The sequence below is a fragment of the Metopolophium dirhodum genome, chromosome 7, assembly GCF_019925205.1.
Source record: "Metopolophium dirhodum isolate CAU chromosome 7, ASM1992520v1, whole genome shotgun sequence".
Lineage (NCBI taxonomy): Eukaryota > Metazoa > Arthropoda > Insecta > Hemiptera > Aphididae > Metopolophium > Metopolophium dirhodum.
Window position 1 is genome coordinate 29,460,212 of NC_083566.1, and position 18,508 is coordinate 29,478,719.

The 18,508-nt window shown below is 29.4% G+C and overlaps 2 protein-coding genes across 3 annotated transcripts; one reads left to right on the forward strand and one right to left on the reverse strand.

Annotated features, from left to right (window-relative positions):
* Window positions 1-2,400: 2,400 nt before the first annotated feature.
* LOC132948550 (nonsense-mediated mRNA decay factor SMG7-like) lies at window positions 2,401-12,265 on the reverse strand. The gene is made up of 18 exons (XM_061019063.1): window positions 12,137-12,265; window positions 11,607-12,073; window positions 11,448-11,532; window positions 11,249-11,377; window positions 11,012-11,133; window positions 10,770-10,934; window positions 8,928-9,110; window positions 8,639-8,828; window positions 8,401-8,575; window positions 8,153-8,287; window positions 5,338-5,413; window positions 5,158-5,268; window positions 4,968-5,092; window positions 4,767-4,888; window positions 4,357-4,688; window positions 4,091-4,223; window positions 3,870-4,028; window positions 2,401-3,805 (listed from the first exon to the last, which is right to left on the reverse strand). Exons 2-18 carry the CDS (start codon window positions 11,636-11,638, stop codon window positions 3,719-3,721), a joined length of 2,361 nt encoding a protein of 786 aa, XP_060875046.1. The 5' UTR covers window positions 11,639-12,073; window positions 12,137-12,265; the 3' UTR covers window positions 2,401-3,718.
* Window positions 12,216-17,876, forward strand: LOC132948552 (zinc finger protein 391-like). 2 transcript variants are annotated; one of them, XM_061019064.1, is made up of 7 exons: window positions 12,216-12,334; window positions 12,414-12,608; window positions 13,559-13,703; window positions 13,769-13,924; window positions 14,380-14,520; window positions 14,600-15,091; window positions 16,909-17,876. In XM_061019064.1, exons 3-7 carry the CDS (start codon window positions 13,575-13,577, stop codon window positions 17,461-17,463), a joined length of 1,473 nt encoding a protein of 490 aa, XP_060875047.1. In that variant the 5' UTR covers window positions 12,216-12,334; window positions 12,414-12,608; window positions 13,559-13,574; the 3' UTR covers window positions 17,464-17,876. The 2 variants fall into 2 exon arrangements, with proteins under 2 accessions (XP_060875047.1, XP_060875048.1); XM_061019065.1 differs by lacking the exons at window positions 12,216-12,334; window positions 12,414-12,608 and adding an exon at window positions 12,673-12,949.
* Window positions 17,877-18,508: the final 632 nt, after the last annotated feature.

Consider the following 18,508-nt stretch of genomic DNA (forward strand, 5'->3'; position numbering starts at 1 on the left):
TGTACGTTGGGCGCAGTTTACAATCGCCGTTCTTTGACACACCGCACATTTGGCAGTACGTCACAAAATACCTTACGGTACGACTTTCACACCTATATAGGTAGGCACCCAAGTAAGAGCTAGGTGCCAAATCTACCGCTTTTTGATCGCTTTATTCGATACCCAGGTCTAGCTATCTATACCCTATAGGTCTTGGTGACTGGGGTCGTTGGGATACCCACCCACACTATTCCATGAGGCGGCCGCCTCATAAAATAGCTATTTACGACGCCACTGATCCCTTCAGCGTGTAGGTATTCCATAAGTCTTGTATTGTATTTGTACTATTATATAGATACGTTCATGCGTGGGTATTAAATATTAAACTGATTTGGACAGTACCCAACTATTCCGAGTTCCAACTGCTGCGTAGCATGGGGTTTTCGACTTTTTCGCCCACCTGTAGGAAAATATATTTACTGTCCAATGTACGGGAAAATGCAATCATCCAACGCTTTAACCGGCATTTAAAATTAAACGTTCGATGCAGACGAATCTGTATTTATGCGTGCATAACGGAGAATCTCGTGCATGTTACAACACTCAAGAAAATGATGATGAACAACATAGGCAAAGAAAAGAACATATCTGCCTGGTCACAAAGTACATCTGCTACTCATATCTTGTTTCTCAGTCAGGATTTGATCATATTATTTAGATAAACCAAAGATGATCTAGGTACAGACTACAGCTGGCTATAGTATTTTTTAAGAATGTGCTTGACGCGGCCCGGTGGCTGCTATCAATCACGCAACGTGATTGAAAGTAAGTAAAGTCCACTGTTATTAGTTTCCGGATGGATGACCATCCGGGTTCGTTGTGGCAAAAATCTTGCCATACCTATAGTAGCTAATGGTCATAGTCGCCGGGCTCGAGTTCAATGGGAAAAAAATATATATGTATAATAATGTACTCTAAAAGTCTTAAATATTCATGAATAATATTTTTAAATTATAACAAAATAACTAAAACTGTTTTTCTTGGTTTTAATATGTAATTTCGTCCAAATTTGAACTTAGAATATCTGTAAAAAATAACTATTTTTTCATATTTTTGGTTACAATATGAACTATTTATGAGAATCCTTGTATTAAATTTTCAATTCTTAGTTGTACAAATTGAAGATTTTATAATTGTTTGATTACAAAATAATTTGAATATCATACTTGAGGTTTAGTCAAAATGTGAACTTTAAATAATTATAAAAAAAAATGTGCCCCCGCTATGGATCTTTAATATTATAACAACTTTTAACGAACCTTGTATTAAATTTTCAAGTATTTTGACCCAACGTATAAAATATTATTGACATTTTTATAGAATAAAAACTATAAAAGTTGAAAGTTGAAAATGTCTATAAATTCAAAACATGTTAGAAATGTTATCATGTATAGAAAATGATAAAATATCTAAACATTTGATGAAAATTTCAAGTAGGTACCTACAATTAAGATTTTGAATAAAAAAACTAAAAAATATCATCATCACAACTCAAGGACAGAAATATTGTAAAGAACAAAATAATAATTGAGAGGCAACAAAAAAATTAATGTATTACGAATTTATGTTATAAGGGGCGAAAGGGGCTTTCACCAGCACCTCTGGATATATGTATTTATGTATTATAGTATATATGTTGACTGTTGTTATTGTGTATAAATTATATCCAATTCAGAACTTTATAATTTATTTATTTAAGTTAGTAAACAACTATTAACAATCATTAACCTATTTAATTTTTTTTTTTTTTTTTTTATTTAAAGTTTACAGGCTTCAACTACAAAGGTTATTAGCCAACATTTATGTTTTAATTTAACAAAGCAAAAAAAGGAAAAAAGAAAAGTAGATTACAATATTAAAAAATTACAATATTTGTTTAAATAGATTTACAATTTGATTTATATTAAAACTATATTTTGTTGATAAGGTTGTCTTTGGTGATGAATTCGATAGTTTTTAAAGTGTGTTCTTCATTTAGAGCTTCTTTGATGTTGGGTGGTAGGTTGAGAAGAGTGCGGGTTGGTTCGTGTACTGGGCATTCTTCAAAAATGTGTCTTATGGTGATACGGGTTTGGCATGTGTTGTATATAGGGGGTTGATCTTTACTGATGAGGAAGGAGTGTGTGAGAAAGGTGTGACCGATTCTAATGCGAGTGATGGCAATATTTTGACGTCGGTTGAGGTCCGGAGGTGTAGACCACTGTTTCACTGTTTCACTTTCTTTGTCTGAATAACACACACTAGCACATATTCTTATATAATGAATGATAATAGTTGATAGCTAATAAAATATCCATTATATGAATATTGAATAATAATATTGATTTAGGGCATAGCTTTAATAATAACACTATTTAGAAAATTGTGAACAATTATTTTTATTGAAGTATAATAAGAATTTGTCATGAAAACATGTTATCTTCTTATTTTTGTTTATCTGATTCCTAGAAAATGTATTTCTAATGTTAGTGATTTTAGAATGTTTATATGCATCATAAAATAATTCTAATTACACCATTACAAAAATAAATGAACTAAATGTCTACATAACACAAAAACAATATTCTGAACAAAAATATAATAAGAATAGAAACATAATAAAAATTAACTTAATAATAGCCAAGGTGAGGGCTATGGGTTCTGAACAGGAACTTTAAAAAAAATGTTTTCTAGGACTTAACTAGTAGTAAAAATCAAATTTTACATGTCACTTATATTATAATATATATATAAAAAAAAATAATTTATTAGTTTTCCTCGTAAAAATAATTTAACAATTTAAAGGTATTAATTTGTCTGGGAAATGTAAATCTAATAAGGAATTAAAAAAAACTATGACTATTTCAAGCGAGTATAAAACAATTATCATTCACAGAAAATCAGAATAAAAATAGTTTGTCCCTAAAAATAACTGAATAACAATATAGCCATAAATATAATTTTAATTCAGTCTGATATGAATTATTAAACATCACATTTGTATTCCTTCATTATAAAACTATGCATACATATCAGTCTAGAATGTTGAACAAAAATTATGATTACATTTTCTAACAAGAAAAAAGGTATTGTTTCAAAATTTGAATTAATTTTCATATTATATTTCATACATAATTAACCTCTGAAATAATAATCTTAATATCTAACGAATTGAAAATAAATAAATACATTGTAGCAAGGGACAAACAGTGTTGATATAATATATTTATCTATTTTTTTTTAAATTCTCAATAAACAATATTTTAAAAAAATGATGGAGGATTAAAATGAGAACATTTGTACAAATATAAATAATAAACATCAATAAATTAAAGTAAGAAAAAATGTTGTACCAAAAGAATAAGTTATTTGAATGAAATATAAAATTTATTAGACGTCAATTTATTTGCAGCAAACTTTTCATAATTTATGAATCAGATAAAAAAGTTGGAAGTTGGTTCACTACAGAAAAGACAGTAACTTTAATCCTTACACCTACTGTAAGATAAAAATCATGTAAATTGCAAACCCAATGTTTTCATGAAGCTAAATCAGTAGCTTAAGCATGCTAAGATATTATTTTAGTAGTTCCAAATATCAATTTTTCAGCCAAAGTTTAATAGGCTTATAGTTCAATTATCATTGATAGCCAATTTATAAAAATTCCAGGTTAGGTTGAATTCAATTCCATTTCATTATATTATGTCCCTCCTTCTGAGGCATCACGACCACGTTGTTGTTCCAATAAACGTTCAAGTGGCGATGGACCTGGTCCTGACCACAATGACTATAAAAAAAAATTTATATAAGATGAGGTATGATAATTTTATTTTATATTTAACCAATAATACCTGCTGGTGGAATGTAGCAAATGATCTGTTATTGGGCTCTTGACTTGTATCCATATTACGAGGCATCATAACATTAGGTTGATTAAATAGTGAATAATATGGACTGTTGTTTACACCATTGTAATAATTACGTTGTTGATCATCTCTTATATTAAAATGCTTAAAAATTGTATAAGATAATTAATATTATTTTTTTATTTATTATAAGTATTCATACTTACATTTAAATTATTTTGCAATGGTGAATTATGTGTTACTTGGGGAGGATTAACATTTGACCAAGTGCCATTTGGGTACTGCCCAATTGGAGTTTGGTTTTGCATAAATGGAAACATTGGATGATTCTGTTGGTTGCTAAAAGTTATAAGAGTTAAGCAGAATTATTATATCTGTATAAGTATTGTATTATTCAAACAATTAGAGTAGAGCATTCATGCAATTCTACAAATCAAAGTAATGTTTTTAGAAAAACAATACATTTTCTTACTTTTGAGGTTGTTTAATGCTATCAATCCAACTGGCTGGTGGTTGAGGCCAAGCAGAGAAGTTTTGTAATGGCTGACCAAACCTAAATTGACTTTCAGAAGATGATGGAAATCCACTCAGCTGCATATGACCAAAAGTATTCATAACTGGATTAATATTGGTTTGAGATGAGTTTAAATTGTTGACAGGATGCGGCAATTGATAGCCAATAGGAGTAGGTTTTACAGCATTTTGATCTTTTTCAAATTCTGAAGAAGTCTGATCAAGGTCTTCCAATGACCATTTGGCCTCACTGCTAGACGATGAACTCGGAGATGGTGACCGGAATTTTACCTACACATTATTTAAACGACAAATTAATTATTAATAATCTATAATATATTGTCCTATACTATGCAGTAAAATATTTACTTGTTTGGCTTCAGTATCTTGATTCTTTTTGAACATTGAATCAAAGTCAACATTACGCAATACTGGTTTTATATCTGAGTTACTAGATGATTGAGGCTTCAAAATACCACTTTTTCTTTCACCTAAAAATAAAATATCATATCAAGGTAATAACAATTTATTCATTATACTTATTAATAATAATTTATTGTAATAACATACTTGAACTAAGTAACTGCCGCTGTTGATATGATGATAATGTTTCAAGATCAGCAGCGAGATCAATTGAATGAGAGCTGGTCGAACTATTCGGTATTATTTCAAAGCTCCATCCTTTATCTTTTTTTCTAACAAAAAAAAAAAAAATAATTAATTAATCACAAACAAATTAAAAATAATCAAATATTCTTACATTGCTTTAATTAATGAATATGAAGTAGACGAAAACCATACACCAAAATCAATTAAACGATTAGCTCTTAGAGCATTTACATTTATTTTTGTAGCATCATCACCATTTAATCTAAGATAAAATAATAAGATATATTTATAAAATTAAAGTGTTATAAAAATTATTATATTTAATACTTACATGAGCTTAGAATGTACTGATTCTAACATAACAAAGCCTTGGAGTAATCTATCTTCTGGTAAAGGAATATGAGAATCTAATAGTAATAAAACATTTATTATGACACATTTTGGATTATTATATTAATTAATAAGTGGAGATGTGGGTAACCACTCTGCTAAACAGTATGTGTTGAACCTACGTTGTCATTGAGTAAGTCTTTTATTGGTGTGTTAAATTGGAATTCGATGAAAAATCATTGCATAATATAAATAACAATAGTTCTGAGCGAATACAAGTCGTCAGCCTACATTAATAAGTATATTTTAAAATACAGTAGAGTTGTGATAATTCAAAGTTAAAGGGGGATAAAAATTCACTTCAAAATATGTATTATTCGAGATATCTAACTAATTTATAGGGGAAAAATTTTCCAGGGGAATAAAACACAATTCAAGTTGTTAAGTCTTTTGAAGTATCGAGCCTTGACTGTATATTTTTATTGCTTAATAGCAATTATTATAATTATTAATACATTTTACAATTTTCATTTGTTATTTGTTAGAACATGTTATATGTTAATATATTTAAAGTAATAATAATGTAAAAAAACAATTGTCAATTAGTTGAATTAAATTTAAGTAAGTAAATATAGTATTTATATTAATATCATACACATGGCTTAATTAATATACTAGGTTATTGCAATAGTGCCCCCACTATATCATTTTATCATGTTAAGGAATTAAAATGGCAACGTAAGGGGAAGACCTATACTTAAGCTATGGACTGTACCCTTACACTTCCATTTTATTTTGTTTGATGACAAAATAGCCTATGTGCAGTAACCTTGTATATTTAAGCAATGATCATACTATAACGATACATTTTTTTACTGACAACTATAGAACAGTGTAAATATATTCTCAGTAAAAATAGACAATAGCTTAAAATGTATTATCTAAATATTTTGAACAATTTTGAACAATTTCATGAGTATAGTAAATAAGAATAGAGGCATTAATGAATAGTTTCAAGTCCCTTCAAAAATATCCAATTTTGTCGAATTTGAACTTTAAGTCTTTAGTCTATACAAAAAAAATTATGCATTTGTATTTTTAAGATTTTTAGGTTCTGAATGATCTACTTATGAGAAACCTTTTATTACATTTTTGAGAATAAGCTATTAATAAAAAATATTTTATGAAATTCTCACAAAATAATTTGCAAATTTTTGTGATTTTAAATGATGATACAAATATTTTGAGTGTATTTTAATTTGTTTACTCACAAAATAAACATTAAATTGTGCATAAATCAAATAAAAAGTAAAAAAGGAGGGCAAGTGGGTGTCACTCTGCCGTACAGTAGGTTACAAGTGGGTCACTGTAATGGATGGTGTTAAATTTGAATTCAACGATATAATATTATTGTATAAAAAAATCGATTCTGAGCGAAAACGGTCAGTCAGCCTATGATATTATCAAGTATATTTGATGATATTATTGTGAATAAAGTAATTTATATATAACCTATTTACGTGGAACCTTGTTTTAAATTATCAATCCTTAGCTGTAAAAGTTGAACGTTTATACATTTTTAACTACAAAATTTTGTTTATTCAACTTTGTCGAAATTCAAACTTTAAATGCTTATAAAAAAAAATTGTGCTTATGTATTTTTAATATTTTTCAAATTGTAATATTATATCAGGAACCTTGCATTAAATTTTCAAGCTTTTTTACTCAAAAAATTGAAACTAAACAATGTCCGTAAGCAGCTCAAAAATAGTCAAAATTTTATCGTGTATAGAAAATGCTAATATAAACATTCAGTGAAATTTTCAAGTATCTAAAATCATTCGTTTTTTAATAATAACAAAATAAGAAACTCGTTACATGAGAAATCGAGTGAATATCAAATGTAGTAAAAATATGAATTTCAAACGCTCATAAAAATTTAATTTGATTTACTTGTGGACATTTATTATTTATAAAGGTTGACAAATTTATGAGGAATCTTGTATTACATTTTCAAATTTTAGATTTAAAAAGAAAATTTTTTCATGAATTTTTAACTCGAAATAATTTGCAAATTTGAAATTTGAACTTTAAGGCTTATAAAAAAAATTGTGACATTGGATTTTTAATTTTTTTTAACTGCTATTGTAAAATATATCAGAAGCCTTGCATTAATATTTCACCCTTTTTTACCCAACAAATAACATTTTATTGATATTTATAGAAAAAAAAACTAAAAAAAATTTAAATTTGTTATCTGTATAAACAGCACAAAATAAGTCAAAATATTTAGAAAATTTTGAAATTTTTATCAAGTATAGGTATAGATAAAATAAACAAATGTTTTAACTTATAAATCTAAAGTGTCTATATACGGTTATTCGTTTTTGAATTACAACAAAATAAGAAATTTGTTACATGAGAGATCGAGTGAATATCCAAAGTTGTAAAAATATGAACTTCATACGCTCATAAAAATTTAATTTGATTTTTTTTTTGATAAAGGTACACAAACTTATGAGGAATCTTGTATTACATTGTCGAATTTTAGATTTAAATAGAAAATTTTTTCAATATTTAAACTTGCTTATAAAAAAAATTGTCTATGGATTTTTAATTTGTCTTTGAAACAATATACTAGGAATCTATAAAAATAATGGTTTTGGTTTATGATGTTCACATTAATTTAATGTAATATAATATAATATATATATACCAAAGTACCTCCTGGTATGGCAGATCAACAAAAATAATTTTTCACTGGGCAGTATAATAACAGTATAAGACAATTAACTATACAATAGTTTGTAACTCACAATCGTCATTGTTTAGATCATTTGATAGCCCGTTCAATAGTTTGCAAAGGCCAGGCCAGATTTGTAAGCGACTTTTGAAACCAGGAGAATTTAGAACACTTATATCACTTCTTATCCAATCCAGAATTAGTTTGACTTTAAAAATAAAGTATAAAAATATTTAAATTACAACATGTGTTATTGATGGTTTAATAACATTTAAATAAGTTTTTCCATTGAATGAATTCGGTATTTTTTTTTTTTATTACCTGCAGGCAATGTATAGTATTCTGAGATATTTTGACTTTCTTTCATTGTGTACAGTGGAAGTAAAAAAGCATTGAGAAAAGTGGCCAGTAAATCAACAACAGGAAAACACTGCATCTTAATTGACGTAGATTCATTTCCAATATAGTTAAATGCCAACATATTAATAGCCACCATCTAAGAACAATTAAATATATAAGATACGTAAATATTAATAACAATAATAATATTAATAATAACCTGCTGTAATTTAAATGACGAAAATGATTCAGTAGCAATATGTGGTGTAAATGACAAGGAAAGACTTTTGATGTATCCATCACAAGCTTGACGTTTCATTATATCTTTTGACATCAACACTCCATGGAATGCGAGAAATAGTTGGATAAATTCAGTACTAGTGATTTTTGTTTTATACAGCATGTCTTGACTAAAAAACAATAAAATATAAATAGTTATGTATCAAAACAAATTATTAGTTGATTTGTAGAATTTAAAACATTTTTTTTTAAAACTGTATTATATTCACCTAGAGCTAATATATTTGTTTAATGTGAAATTTAGATTATTGACAGCTGCTAGAAACGGGTGTCTAACATTAATGCTTCTCATGTAATAAAATACTGTGCTCAAACTATCTCCTCGTGATGCTTCCAATAGAGCCAATTGGTTGTAAGGTTGTCCACTGTTAGGGCTTAATTGAATGGCATGTCTGTATAAAAGTATATTGTTTGTGTTAAAATAATATAAATTTTCTAAGATAAATACACATCACACTTATTTGATTATTATTTCAATTTTTACAACTTTGTTTAAGTTTAACATTGCTATCTTAATTTGAAATTATTGTTGTATTAATATTAATTTGTTTAAAACAATTATTACTTTAGTAATGCATTATTTAGTATTTGTTATGATTATCTTATACTATGCCACTAAATCAAGTTCCCTATGAAAAACAAGAGTAATAATTTAATTTTTATCAATTTTTAAATAAAATAAAATACCTAATAACTAATAAGTTTGTTTGTTTTTAATAAAACTAATATATCTATACTCTATTCAGAATTAAAAAATAACAAGCGGTGGATAAAAACTGGTAAATAACATCAGAACTCCTCAGTCCCTACCATTAATAACCAACAGTGACAAAAACATTGTGCCACCGGTTCAGAGGTTTGGATCTCATATGGCAAGTATTCTGAATAGAGTATAGTTATACAGTCAACTCGCGGAATAACGAAGTTCGATATAACGAAAATCTCGGTGTAACGAATAAAACTGTTGTTCCCTTGAAAATCTCGTGATATAACGAAAAATTAAATGTATTTTTGTCCCCTCTATATAACGAAGTTTTTTTAGACAAAAGTTCTCGCAATGTAACGAATTGTTATAATTTTGGAGATTGATGTTACAAATTATACGAGTTTGTTTCGGCTATTATTATGCGATAAGATAATGTTCATGTCGTTGCTTATAAGATACACGTCAATATAAATTAAGCTATAACGGAGTTTATTTCAGCGATTATCATGCGATAAAATAAATGACTCTACAACGTTATTGTAACCTCTACGTTATGTCGTTAACGTTTTAGTTTAGTTTCGTTGTTGTGTCAAATTTGGAGAACACTATTGACCGCATAAGCGCAAGTAACAACAAACAAAAAAAATAACCGATTTAAAAAAAAAATAAATATGTCTATATATGTAATAAACTAAAAATAAATTGTAATTAATTAATAAATAATATGTATGTATGTAGTTATACAAATCTAATAAAACCTAGATTTATTTTCTTTTAAATCTCGTTTAAACAAATTTTGTTGATATATGCTTTTGATATAACGAACTTTCGATATACCGAACTTTTTTCTCAGTCCCTTGAAATTCGTTATATCGCGAGTTGACTGTATTTAAATTTAAAAAGTAGGCATTACTAAACTCTAGTCAGAATAAGAAAGGTACCGGGTGGCGACCGGTTTTCGTCCGGCGGTGGTCAGATGCTTCTTCCACTAAGACAACAACTTGGTTCGGCATTCTGAACGAAGCCACAAGTCAGCTGCACTGCTGCACAGTACTTTTTTTATTCTGAATAGATTATAGATAAGGATCAATAGAACAAGTGTATGCATTTTAAAAGAAATTATTGTTATATCCAAAGATGATTTTACAAAGAGCTGAGTTTACTGTTATGTACTTATGGAAAAATAGTTTTGTAATAAGTACTATTTTCTAATATAACATGATAATTAAATAGTAATAGCAAGGAAGACAAGTATTTTAATATTTCAGAGATACAATGTGGATACAGGTGGTTTAATTTAAGTAGATAACAATGTTTATAATTTATTTACATTCAAACTATGTACCTGTAAAATGATTCAGCTTGTCTATTTTGATTACGATAACGAGCAATGTCACCCAGGTGTACCAAACAATATTGACAAATGTAATTGCATGAGCTTTTTTGTGGTTTTCGTAAATATGTTGATCCTAAAGACTTATCATCCGTGTCACAAAATCCATACAATTTTCTATGGATATGAATAATATATAATTAACTAAATTGAGTACCATAAACAATAATCATTACTCATTAGCCATCACATACTTATGAAATGGTAGATCCAAATCAAATGTCAAGCATATGCTGTGCAAAAGCATAAGATAAAAGCCATATGCAGACTCAAGGCACGATAAGAATAGTGCGTTCCATTCATTGCGTTTGGCATTCTAATAAAGAAGTAAAAACCATTGAAATAAATATATAATACAGTGAAGTGAATTCATTAACTATTAATGTATAAATTTAGTAGGTATTTGATTCAGTCGACTTTGTGGATGGTACCTTTTTGTCTTTGGCAAGTTGTTGCAACTTGTTGATGTTATTTTTAAATCCATGATTCCATAAGTCTTGTTCAACTTTTTGGTCCAGCGCATATTCCAAGTCCAAAGTCAACACTTGCTGGTAGATGATCTGAAAAGTAGAAATAAATTGTGATTAAAAAGAATTGACAAGCAACAGTAAAGTGTTTAAGTGTGCATACCCTCAACTGCTGTTGATACGCCAATGTCTCGGGGCTGTTTATATCTTTGGATGTACATATTTGTTCTTTCAGTTGATCGGCTTTCCTGGAATAGACGATACATAGGTAAAATTAATAACAACAACCTTCATCAATCAGCACCCAAATGGGCATTCATACTTCAAAGTTTGGATGGCCGCGATGGACACCATGGTGCAATAGTGTCCCCCCACACATGGAACAGTATGAATGTATTTTTCGTTCAGGCAACGATCTCACTGAGCCGAAGGAAGGAAACACAGCAGGACACCGTCAACGACCAGTCATTACAGTCCAATCATTGTCGGCATTCTTGCATTTGAAGACAATAATTAATATTGTTATTACCTACGTATCGTAATATATCAGGTATAATATCGTCAAGGCTTAAGGATTAGGAGGAGTTCTTCACACTAAATGTCAGATGTCACAGACACTGTTACGACTACAACGTACGAGTTACTCTATCCGCTATCGGTCCTCGGCACGCGCGTTATCATTTATCAGTTATTATACACAACCATAGATGATAATAAGGGAACGCTCACTTTCGGCGGGACCATTGTCGTTTTTAGAACACCGACTGATAAGAGTTGTTTGAATGTTTTCTATTTAAAAAAAAACCCATTGGCGTAAAAAAAGAATTGAGTTAATTTTATACGACTACTAACTTTAGTCACTCGGCAGTTTGATTGATTTTTTTTCGAATTCAGTTGGTGTTGTGGATTTTTCTCGCTGTCCGCGGTTGAAAATTGAACACTCGTTGGGCACACTGTTTCGCGGCGACCACCACAACAACAACAATAATAATAATAATAATAATAATAACGCATCATCGTTGAACATGGCGACCTTGTACCGCCGCAGTTGTACGTAAATATCATATTAAATGATTACGAAATATAAAAATGATAAGTTGGTACACAATCTCTGTAAATGTGATTTTAGCTCTCCAATACCCCGACAAAAATACGTTTCCTTAACGAAAAATCCGTGTTTTTTCCGGCGACTTTGAATTTCCGCTTTATCGGACCCGCAGCCAACATTTACAGTCGGCCACCGGAAAGTCCAAGAGAGGTCTGCGGAGCGTGGACTGGGAATTGTGAACACACGACCGCACGCCGGTTTATCAATTCTCCTTGGGTGAGTAAAAGACAACAGAAAAAAAAATACGACGGCAAAGCCAAACGTATGGGCGTACGTTGTGATGCTCTTTGTGTTTTTCGCTGTTGCATTGTCGCTCGTCGCAGTGATGTCTTTGAAGTTTGAGCGGTTTGTCCGACGTTTGAAACTTCATTGGATTTGCTCAAAGCGGAATTATCATAAAATCCGTCTTCGATTTTGATATTTTAACGACTTTCTAGTTTTGACTTTCGACTTGCGACTTGCGACTTGCGATTGCTAAACTGCCAAAGTGGCAAAGTCCAATGGCGACGTGCGTCCTGTTAATGTTAATATGATATTGCTGTGTATCATTATATTATGTGGGTAATAGGACATAAAAAATGAAACATACATATTTTGCTGGTTGTAAATTGAGATAAAAAATAAAATCGGGCCGCTTAATAAAACCTATTTTCCTAATTTTTTTCCTTTAAATTTTATGGTTTTATTCAGCCTACACACTACACATTGTCACGATTGAGTGTCCAACTCAAACGATTCCCGTGGATTTGTATTCGGGGTCACAGAGTTTTTGAACCAATGATCATAATATTATTGTACATTGTAATAATTTATAATATGCCTCCAAACATCTTTTCCAAAAAAAAACATTTGAGTAGGTTGTAGTTTAACTTCATTATACATTGTAAAATCTAATATTAGTGATTTTTGGGCTCAGAGCTACAGAAGTTGAGTTCTATTTGAGTTCTTATTTGATATTTTGATTTATTATAAATGTTTTATAAATTAATCATTGTCCATTGAATGTTAGGTATATTACCTAACCTTACCTATGAAACTTAAAATGTTGTCTGTTTGTTATTATGATATATTATCATAAAATTAATGTTTAGATAAACTACTTTACTTTTTTTGTTTAAAACTATTTAGTGTATACGAATGCGATCATTGATACAAATGTGTTTTAGATTATAAAGAAAGATAATGAACAAAAAAAGAGATAGATGGGATATTTGCCGCACCTGTGGTAACACAGCGGATGTTGAAATATTTGGCCGCGATGGAGTGACTTTACAGCTAGAAGAAAAAATTAATACCTACCTTCCTATTACAGTTAACTAAAAACAATTTATTTAATGGTTTGTTTCGAACCTTGTCTTACCATCTTTAAATTGTAGGTTTCCAAGGATGATAACCTACCACTCAAACTATGTAATCTGTGCATCAGCCGGCTAGAAAATTGTCATTGCTTAATAGTATCAACTATTGAAATGAATAAAACATTAGAAGAGGTTATGAAAAAAAAACAAATCAAAAATAATTCCTATAATTTTGTAAGTAATACTATTTATTCTTCTATACTTAAATAACTCATGTATGCATCACTAGATATTATCTTCTTTCTATTTTTGTATTTAGAAGTATATTAAATCATATATCATTATTAGATGTACTTATCATTGATCGGTACTTAGCAATATTTGATTATTAATTTTAAGCACATTTTCCTGAAAGTAATGAAACCTAACAATATGCTATAAATTGTTTTTGCGGTAATTTTATGTTAAAACTGTTTACTGTTTACTAAAATGTTTGCTCCTAGCCTCCTATTGCTAACCACCTTTTTCAATGGTTTGGTGTTTCTGGTACCACAAACCCTTGATAATATATTTTTGTTTTGGCAGTGAACAAACTTCATATGTAGTTTCAGTAAACAGTCAGCAAACCATTTGCTTTTGTAATCTTAACGAAAACACGTATAGAATAAACCATACTGCTATTATAATAGGTAAATATGGGAAATAATGAAGATGAAAATATTGAAGATCTGGATCAGGAAAATACAGCATCTATGGAAATTATGGATATAAATTCTGCTGACGAAGATGATTGTGGAGGAATTGTTACAGTTAAAGAAGAATATTTAGAAGTATTACGTTTTTTTATTGCTACGTATTTATTAAATTTGGTATTTAATTACAATAATGTTACTTTTATTTTTACTTTAGTATGAACCAGTGGATGTTGTTGGTATTGGGACTGATCAACTATATGATGATGCATCTGTTGACGAGTTAGACTTAGACATAGGAAAAATCATAGAGGATGATGAGGAGAATGGTAAATTTCAATGTGCCAAATGTCAGCGTGTTTTTAATACGGAGTCCAAAATGCGTCGTCACATATTTACTCAACATAATCCTGAAGAAATGGAATGCTTCCATTGCTTTATTAAATATGACTCTATGTTGCATTTTGAACGTCATATTGCTACACACTTTACTCGAAATGAATATCTTTGTGACTTTTGCCCTACTATGTTTAATCGGGTATCTGGACTACTCGATCATTTAGCCAAACATAAAAATGATCGTCAAAGATTCACTTGCCAAGAATGCGGAAAAGTGTTGGCAAACAGACTTTCATTCACAATTCATCAACGAACTCATACTGGTGAAAAACCTCATGCATGCAAATTTTGTGACAGAACATTTTCACAGGTCAGTATATTATAATATTATTTAATATTGTGCATACTGAGGTTCAATATAATGATTTTAAATTGGTCACTAATTTAATTTCACTACATACTGTTTATTTATTAAAATTAAAATTAACTATTAATTTATTTACTAGCTGTACCGCCCGGTGTTGCCTGTGTCAAATATTTGTTTTCTTTTTATAAATACAAAAATGTACACAATTGCCATATTTTTACTAATTATAATAGTAATATAATCAGGCCCGCCGCTAGGGCACAAGCAAGTCATGTCTTGTTTTAGGACGGCATACAATTTTAAAGAAATTGAAGGGGGCAAAATTAAAGTGTTTGCTTAAGGGCGGAAAATATCTAACGACGGGCCTGAATGTAATAATATGTAACCAATGGCACCCCCATTTAAATATACAAAAAAATATTCTTTTTTTGTGAGCTGAAAAAAAGTTCATGTGTGAGCTACTATTTAGTTACGTATAGGGGTTGAAAAATAAACTATAAACACCCCTTCCCCCATATCTCAAGGAACCTATTTATATAACTTATTAAAAACAGTCCAGTAGTTTTCAGAGTCTATTAATTTTGTACAAACCAATATCCATTTTTAGTTGTATACCGGACTTTGCCCTTGAAAAAATGAAAATAATATAAAACCAAGCAAGTGGGTAACTTTTTGCTGCACATTAGGTATCTAGAAAAGTCACTGTGATGGATTTATTAAATTCTAAATTTTATTTAAAATCATTGTACATGAAAAACGATTCTGAGTGAAGATGGTCTGTCAGTCTATAATATTACTAAGTTTATTTAATGATATTATTGTGGTTAAAGTAATTTATTTTACTATTATGCATTAGTATTTAGTTTTATACTAGTAGATAAAATTAATTTTTGCCGAAAAACTTGCATTTGAAAATGTTATTGTGCGTATAAAATATAATGATATATTTTAAAAGTTTCAAATGCCTACCCAGGAATAATATTTTTATATTACAACTAAGATCGTTATTCTTTGATTAAATATTTAATTTCATCTAAACTCTAACTTTGTTTTACATTTTCAATCCTAAGCTATAAAAATTGAACATTTTATAAATTTTTAACTACAAAATAATTTACAAATTTTTAAAGTCAAAATGCGACCTTTAAATAATTATACGAAAATATCATGCCTATTTATTTTTAATATTTTTTAAACTACTATTGTAACAATGAGTAAGAAGCCTTGCTTTGTATTATATTTTCCAGCTTTATGACCCAACGAATACATTTTTTTTCGAAATTTATAGAAAAAAAATTCAAATTTCAAATATCTGTAAAACCTTCAAATAACTATCTTCAAAACCTGTTTTTTAATTACAACAAAATAAAAAATTTGTTCCATGATAAATCAAGTGAATACCCAGTGTTGTAGAATGTTGAACTTCAAACGCTCATAATAAGGATTTAGTCAGAAATATATTTTATTTTTACTTTTTATTTTTTATTAATCTTGATAAAATTCTAAGGTCAACACAGTCAATGGGAGGGGTTATAGTCCCCTTAGCCCCCCTGGCTACACCACTGATTTAATAAATATACATTTATAATATCATAGAATATTATTTAATATAAAATTAGTAGGTATTCCTGTCAAAATTTCATAAATTAGTAAATTAATTTTAATGGGCTCCCCTTTACTACATGTCTAACAGCCCCCTCCTTGTGAGGGCCCTGCTATACTTCAAATCAGGATGTTTTAAATATTATTATTTAAAATGAAATATTTTGATATATTTTATATTATTATAAATTATAATATTCATAATATCATTGTTGTAGATTTCATCAAAACAATATCATGAACGAACTCATACAGGAGAGACAACTCATCACTGTGAATTTTGTGGCAAAGGATTCAATTCGAAATTGACACGTGATACACACAGGCGTATTCATACAGGTGAACGTCCATTTGGATGTCCGATGTGTAGTGCTACATTTCGTTGTTTAGCAAATTTACGCCAGCATCAAATGGTCCATGAACCAGTGAAGCCATTCCAGTGTGAGATCTGCTTCAAGCGCTTTGGGAGACCTGAAAAAGTGCGAGTTCATATGCGTACACACACTGGTGAAAGACCATACAAATGTCCAATCTGTGGACGTGGTTTTACACAAAAGAATGACATGCTCAAGCACACTAATGTCCATAATAAGCCGCCACGACGGACCAATTCACAAATAAAAAATTCCGATTTAGTAATTTCCGTTAATAATAAATCTCCACAGTATAAAAATGTAAGTATAAATGAACTACAGGAAATGTGTTATGATGTCTCCAACAGTTATGAAAGTTCAGAAAACGGAAACGAAACAGAAAGTAGTTCAATGCTTTAATCGAAGGTCAATAGCATTTTAATTGAATGTTACACATTATAAATTATATTGGCGTAAAAAAGTTATGTTTTTTTATTAAGTCTTAGACTATTGTTAAATTCATCATACTTATTACTAAACATCATATTAAATTATTTTTTTTTACAATACATGTACATTTTACATAACACTAATTGTCAAATACGATATAGATTAATATTATTATTATGATAAACTATTAGTTATTATTGTTTAATTTTAATTTTGTGTAATAAAACTACACATAATATGTTATACTTATTACACTTCAATATTATGCCACTATGGTGTTAATAATATTATATTATCATAGAGTTGAAATTGACAGTTTGAAAGGCTATGACGTGTACCTATAATTATGTGTAGTTATGTAAATAAATTCAATTTGCAAATTAGACTTTATTTTAATTGAGTGTTTTTGTCTGTTTACCAATAAACCACTACAGAACATCTGGTTTTGCTTAAAATGCCGTTGACCTGTTAAATATACCTAACCAAGAATTTATTTATACTCTGTCCAGCGAGAGAACGTCTCCTTGCTATCGAAAGCGGTTCCCCATGGCAGGGTGTTGCGCGGGGGAACCAGTTTTGGTCGGTGCGCGGTGTATTCTCTCAAAGGACAGACTATAGAAAAGTTTATTCTTATTGGAACTCATGAATATTTTGCTTAATCGTTAAATATTCCTGAATTATTTAAGTTCCAAATTATTATCTAATTTAAAATTGTTCTGAATTTGATTGTAATAATAAGCTAGGTAATCTACCTAACAAAGTTCATCACAAAATATTCCAAAATCGTGTCCATAGATCGAAATAGATCTTTCTAAATCCTAATAATTCTCTGATCGCCAACCAAGCATCTGCAAAAAAGACAAAAATAATCCTTGCTGACGCTTAAAACAGAAGTGGTGCAGATACCAGATATTGGCATAAACCGGAATTTGGACGATGGTCAATAGATGGTGTACTTGGACGTTTGTGTCCCCGGGCACATAGTTGAGCCTCGCTCGCCCTTACCACAATAAAA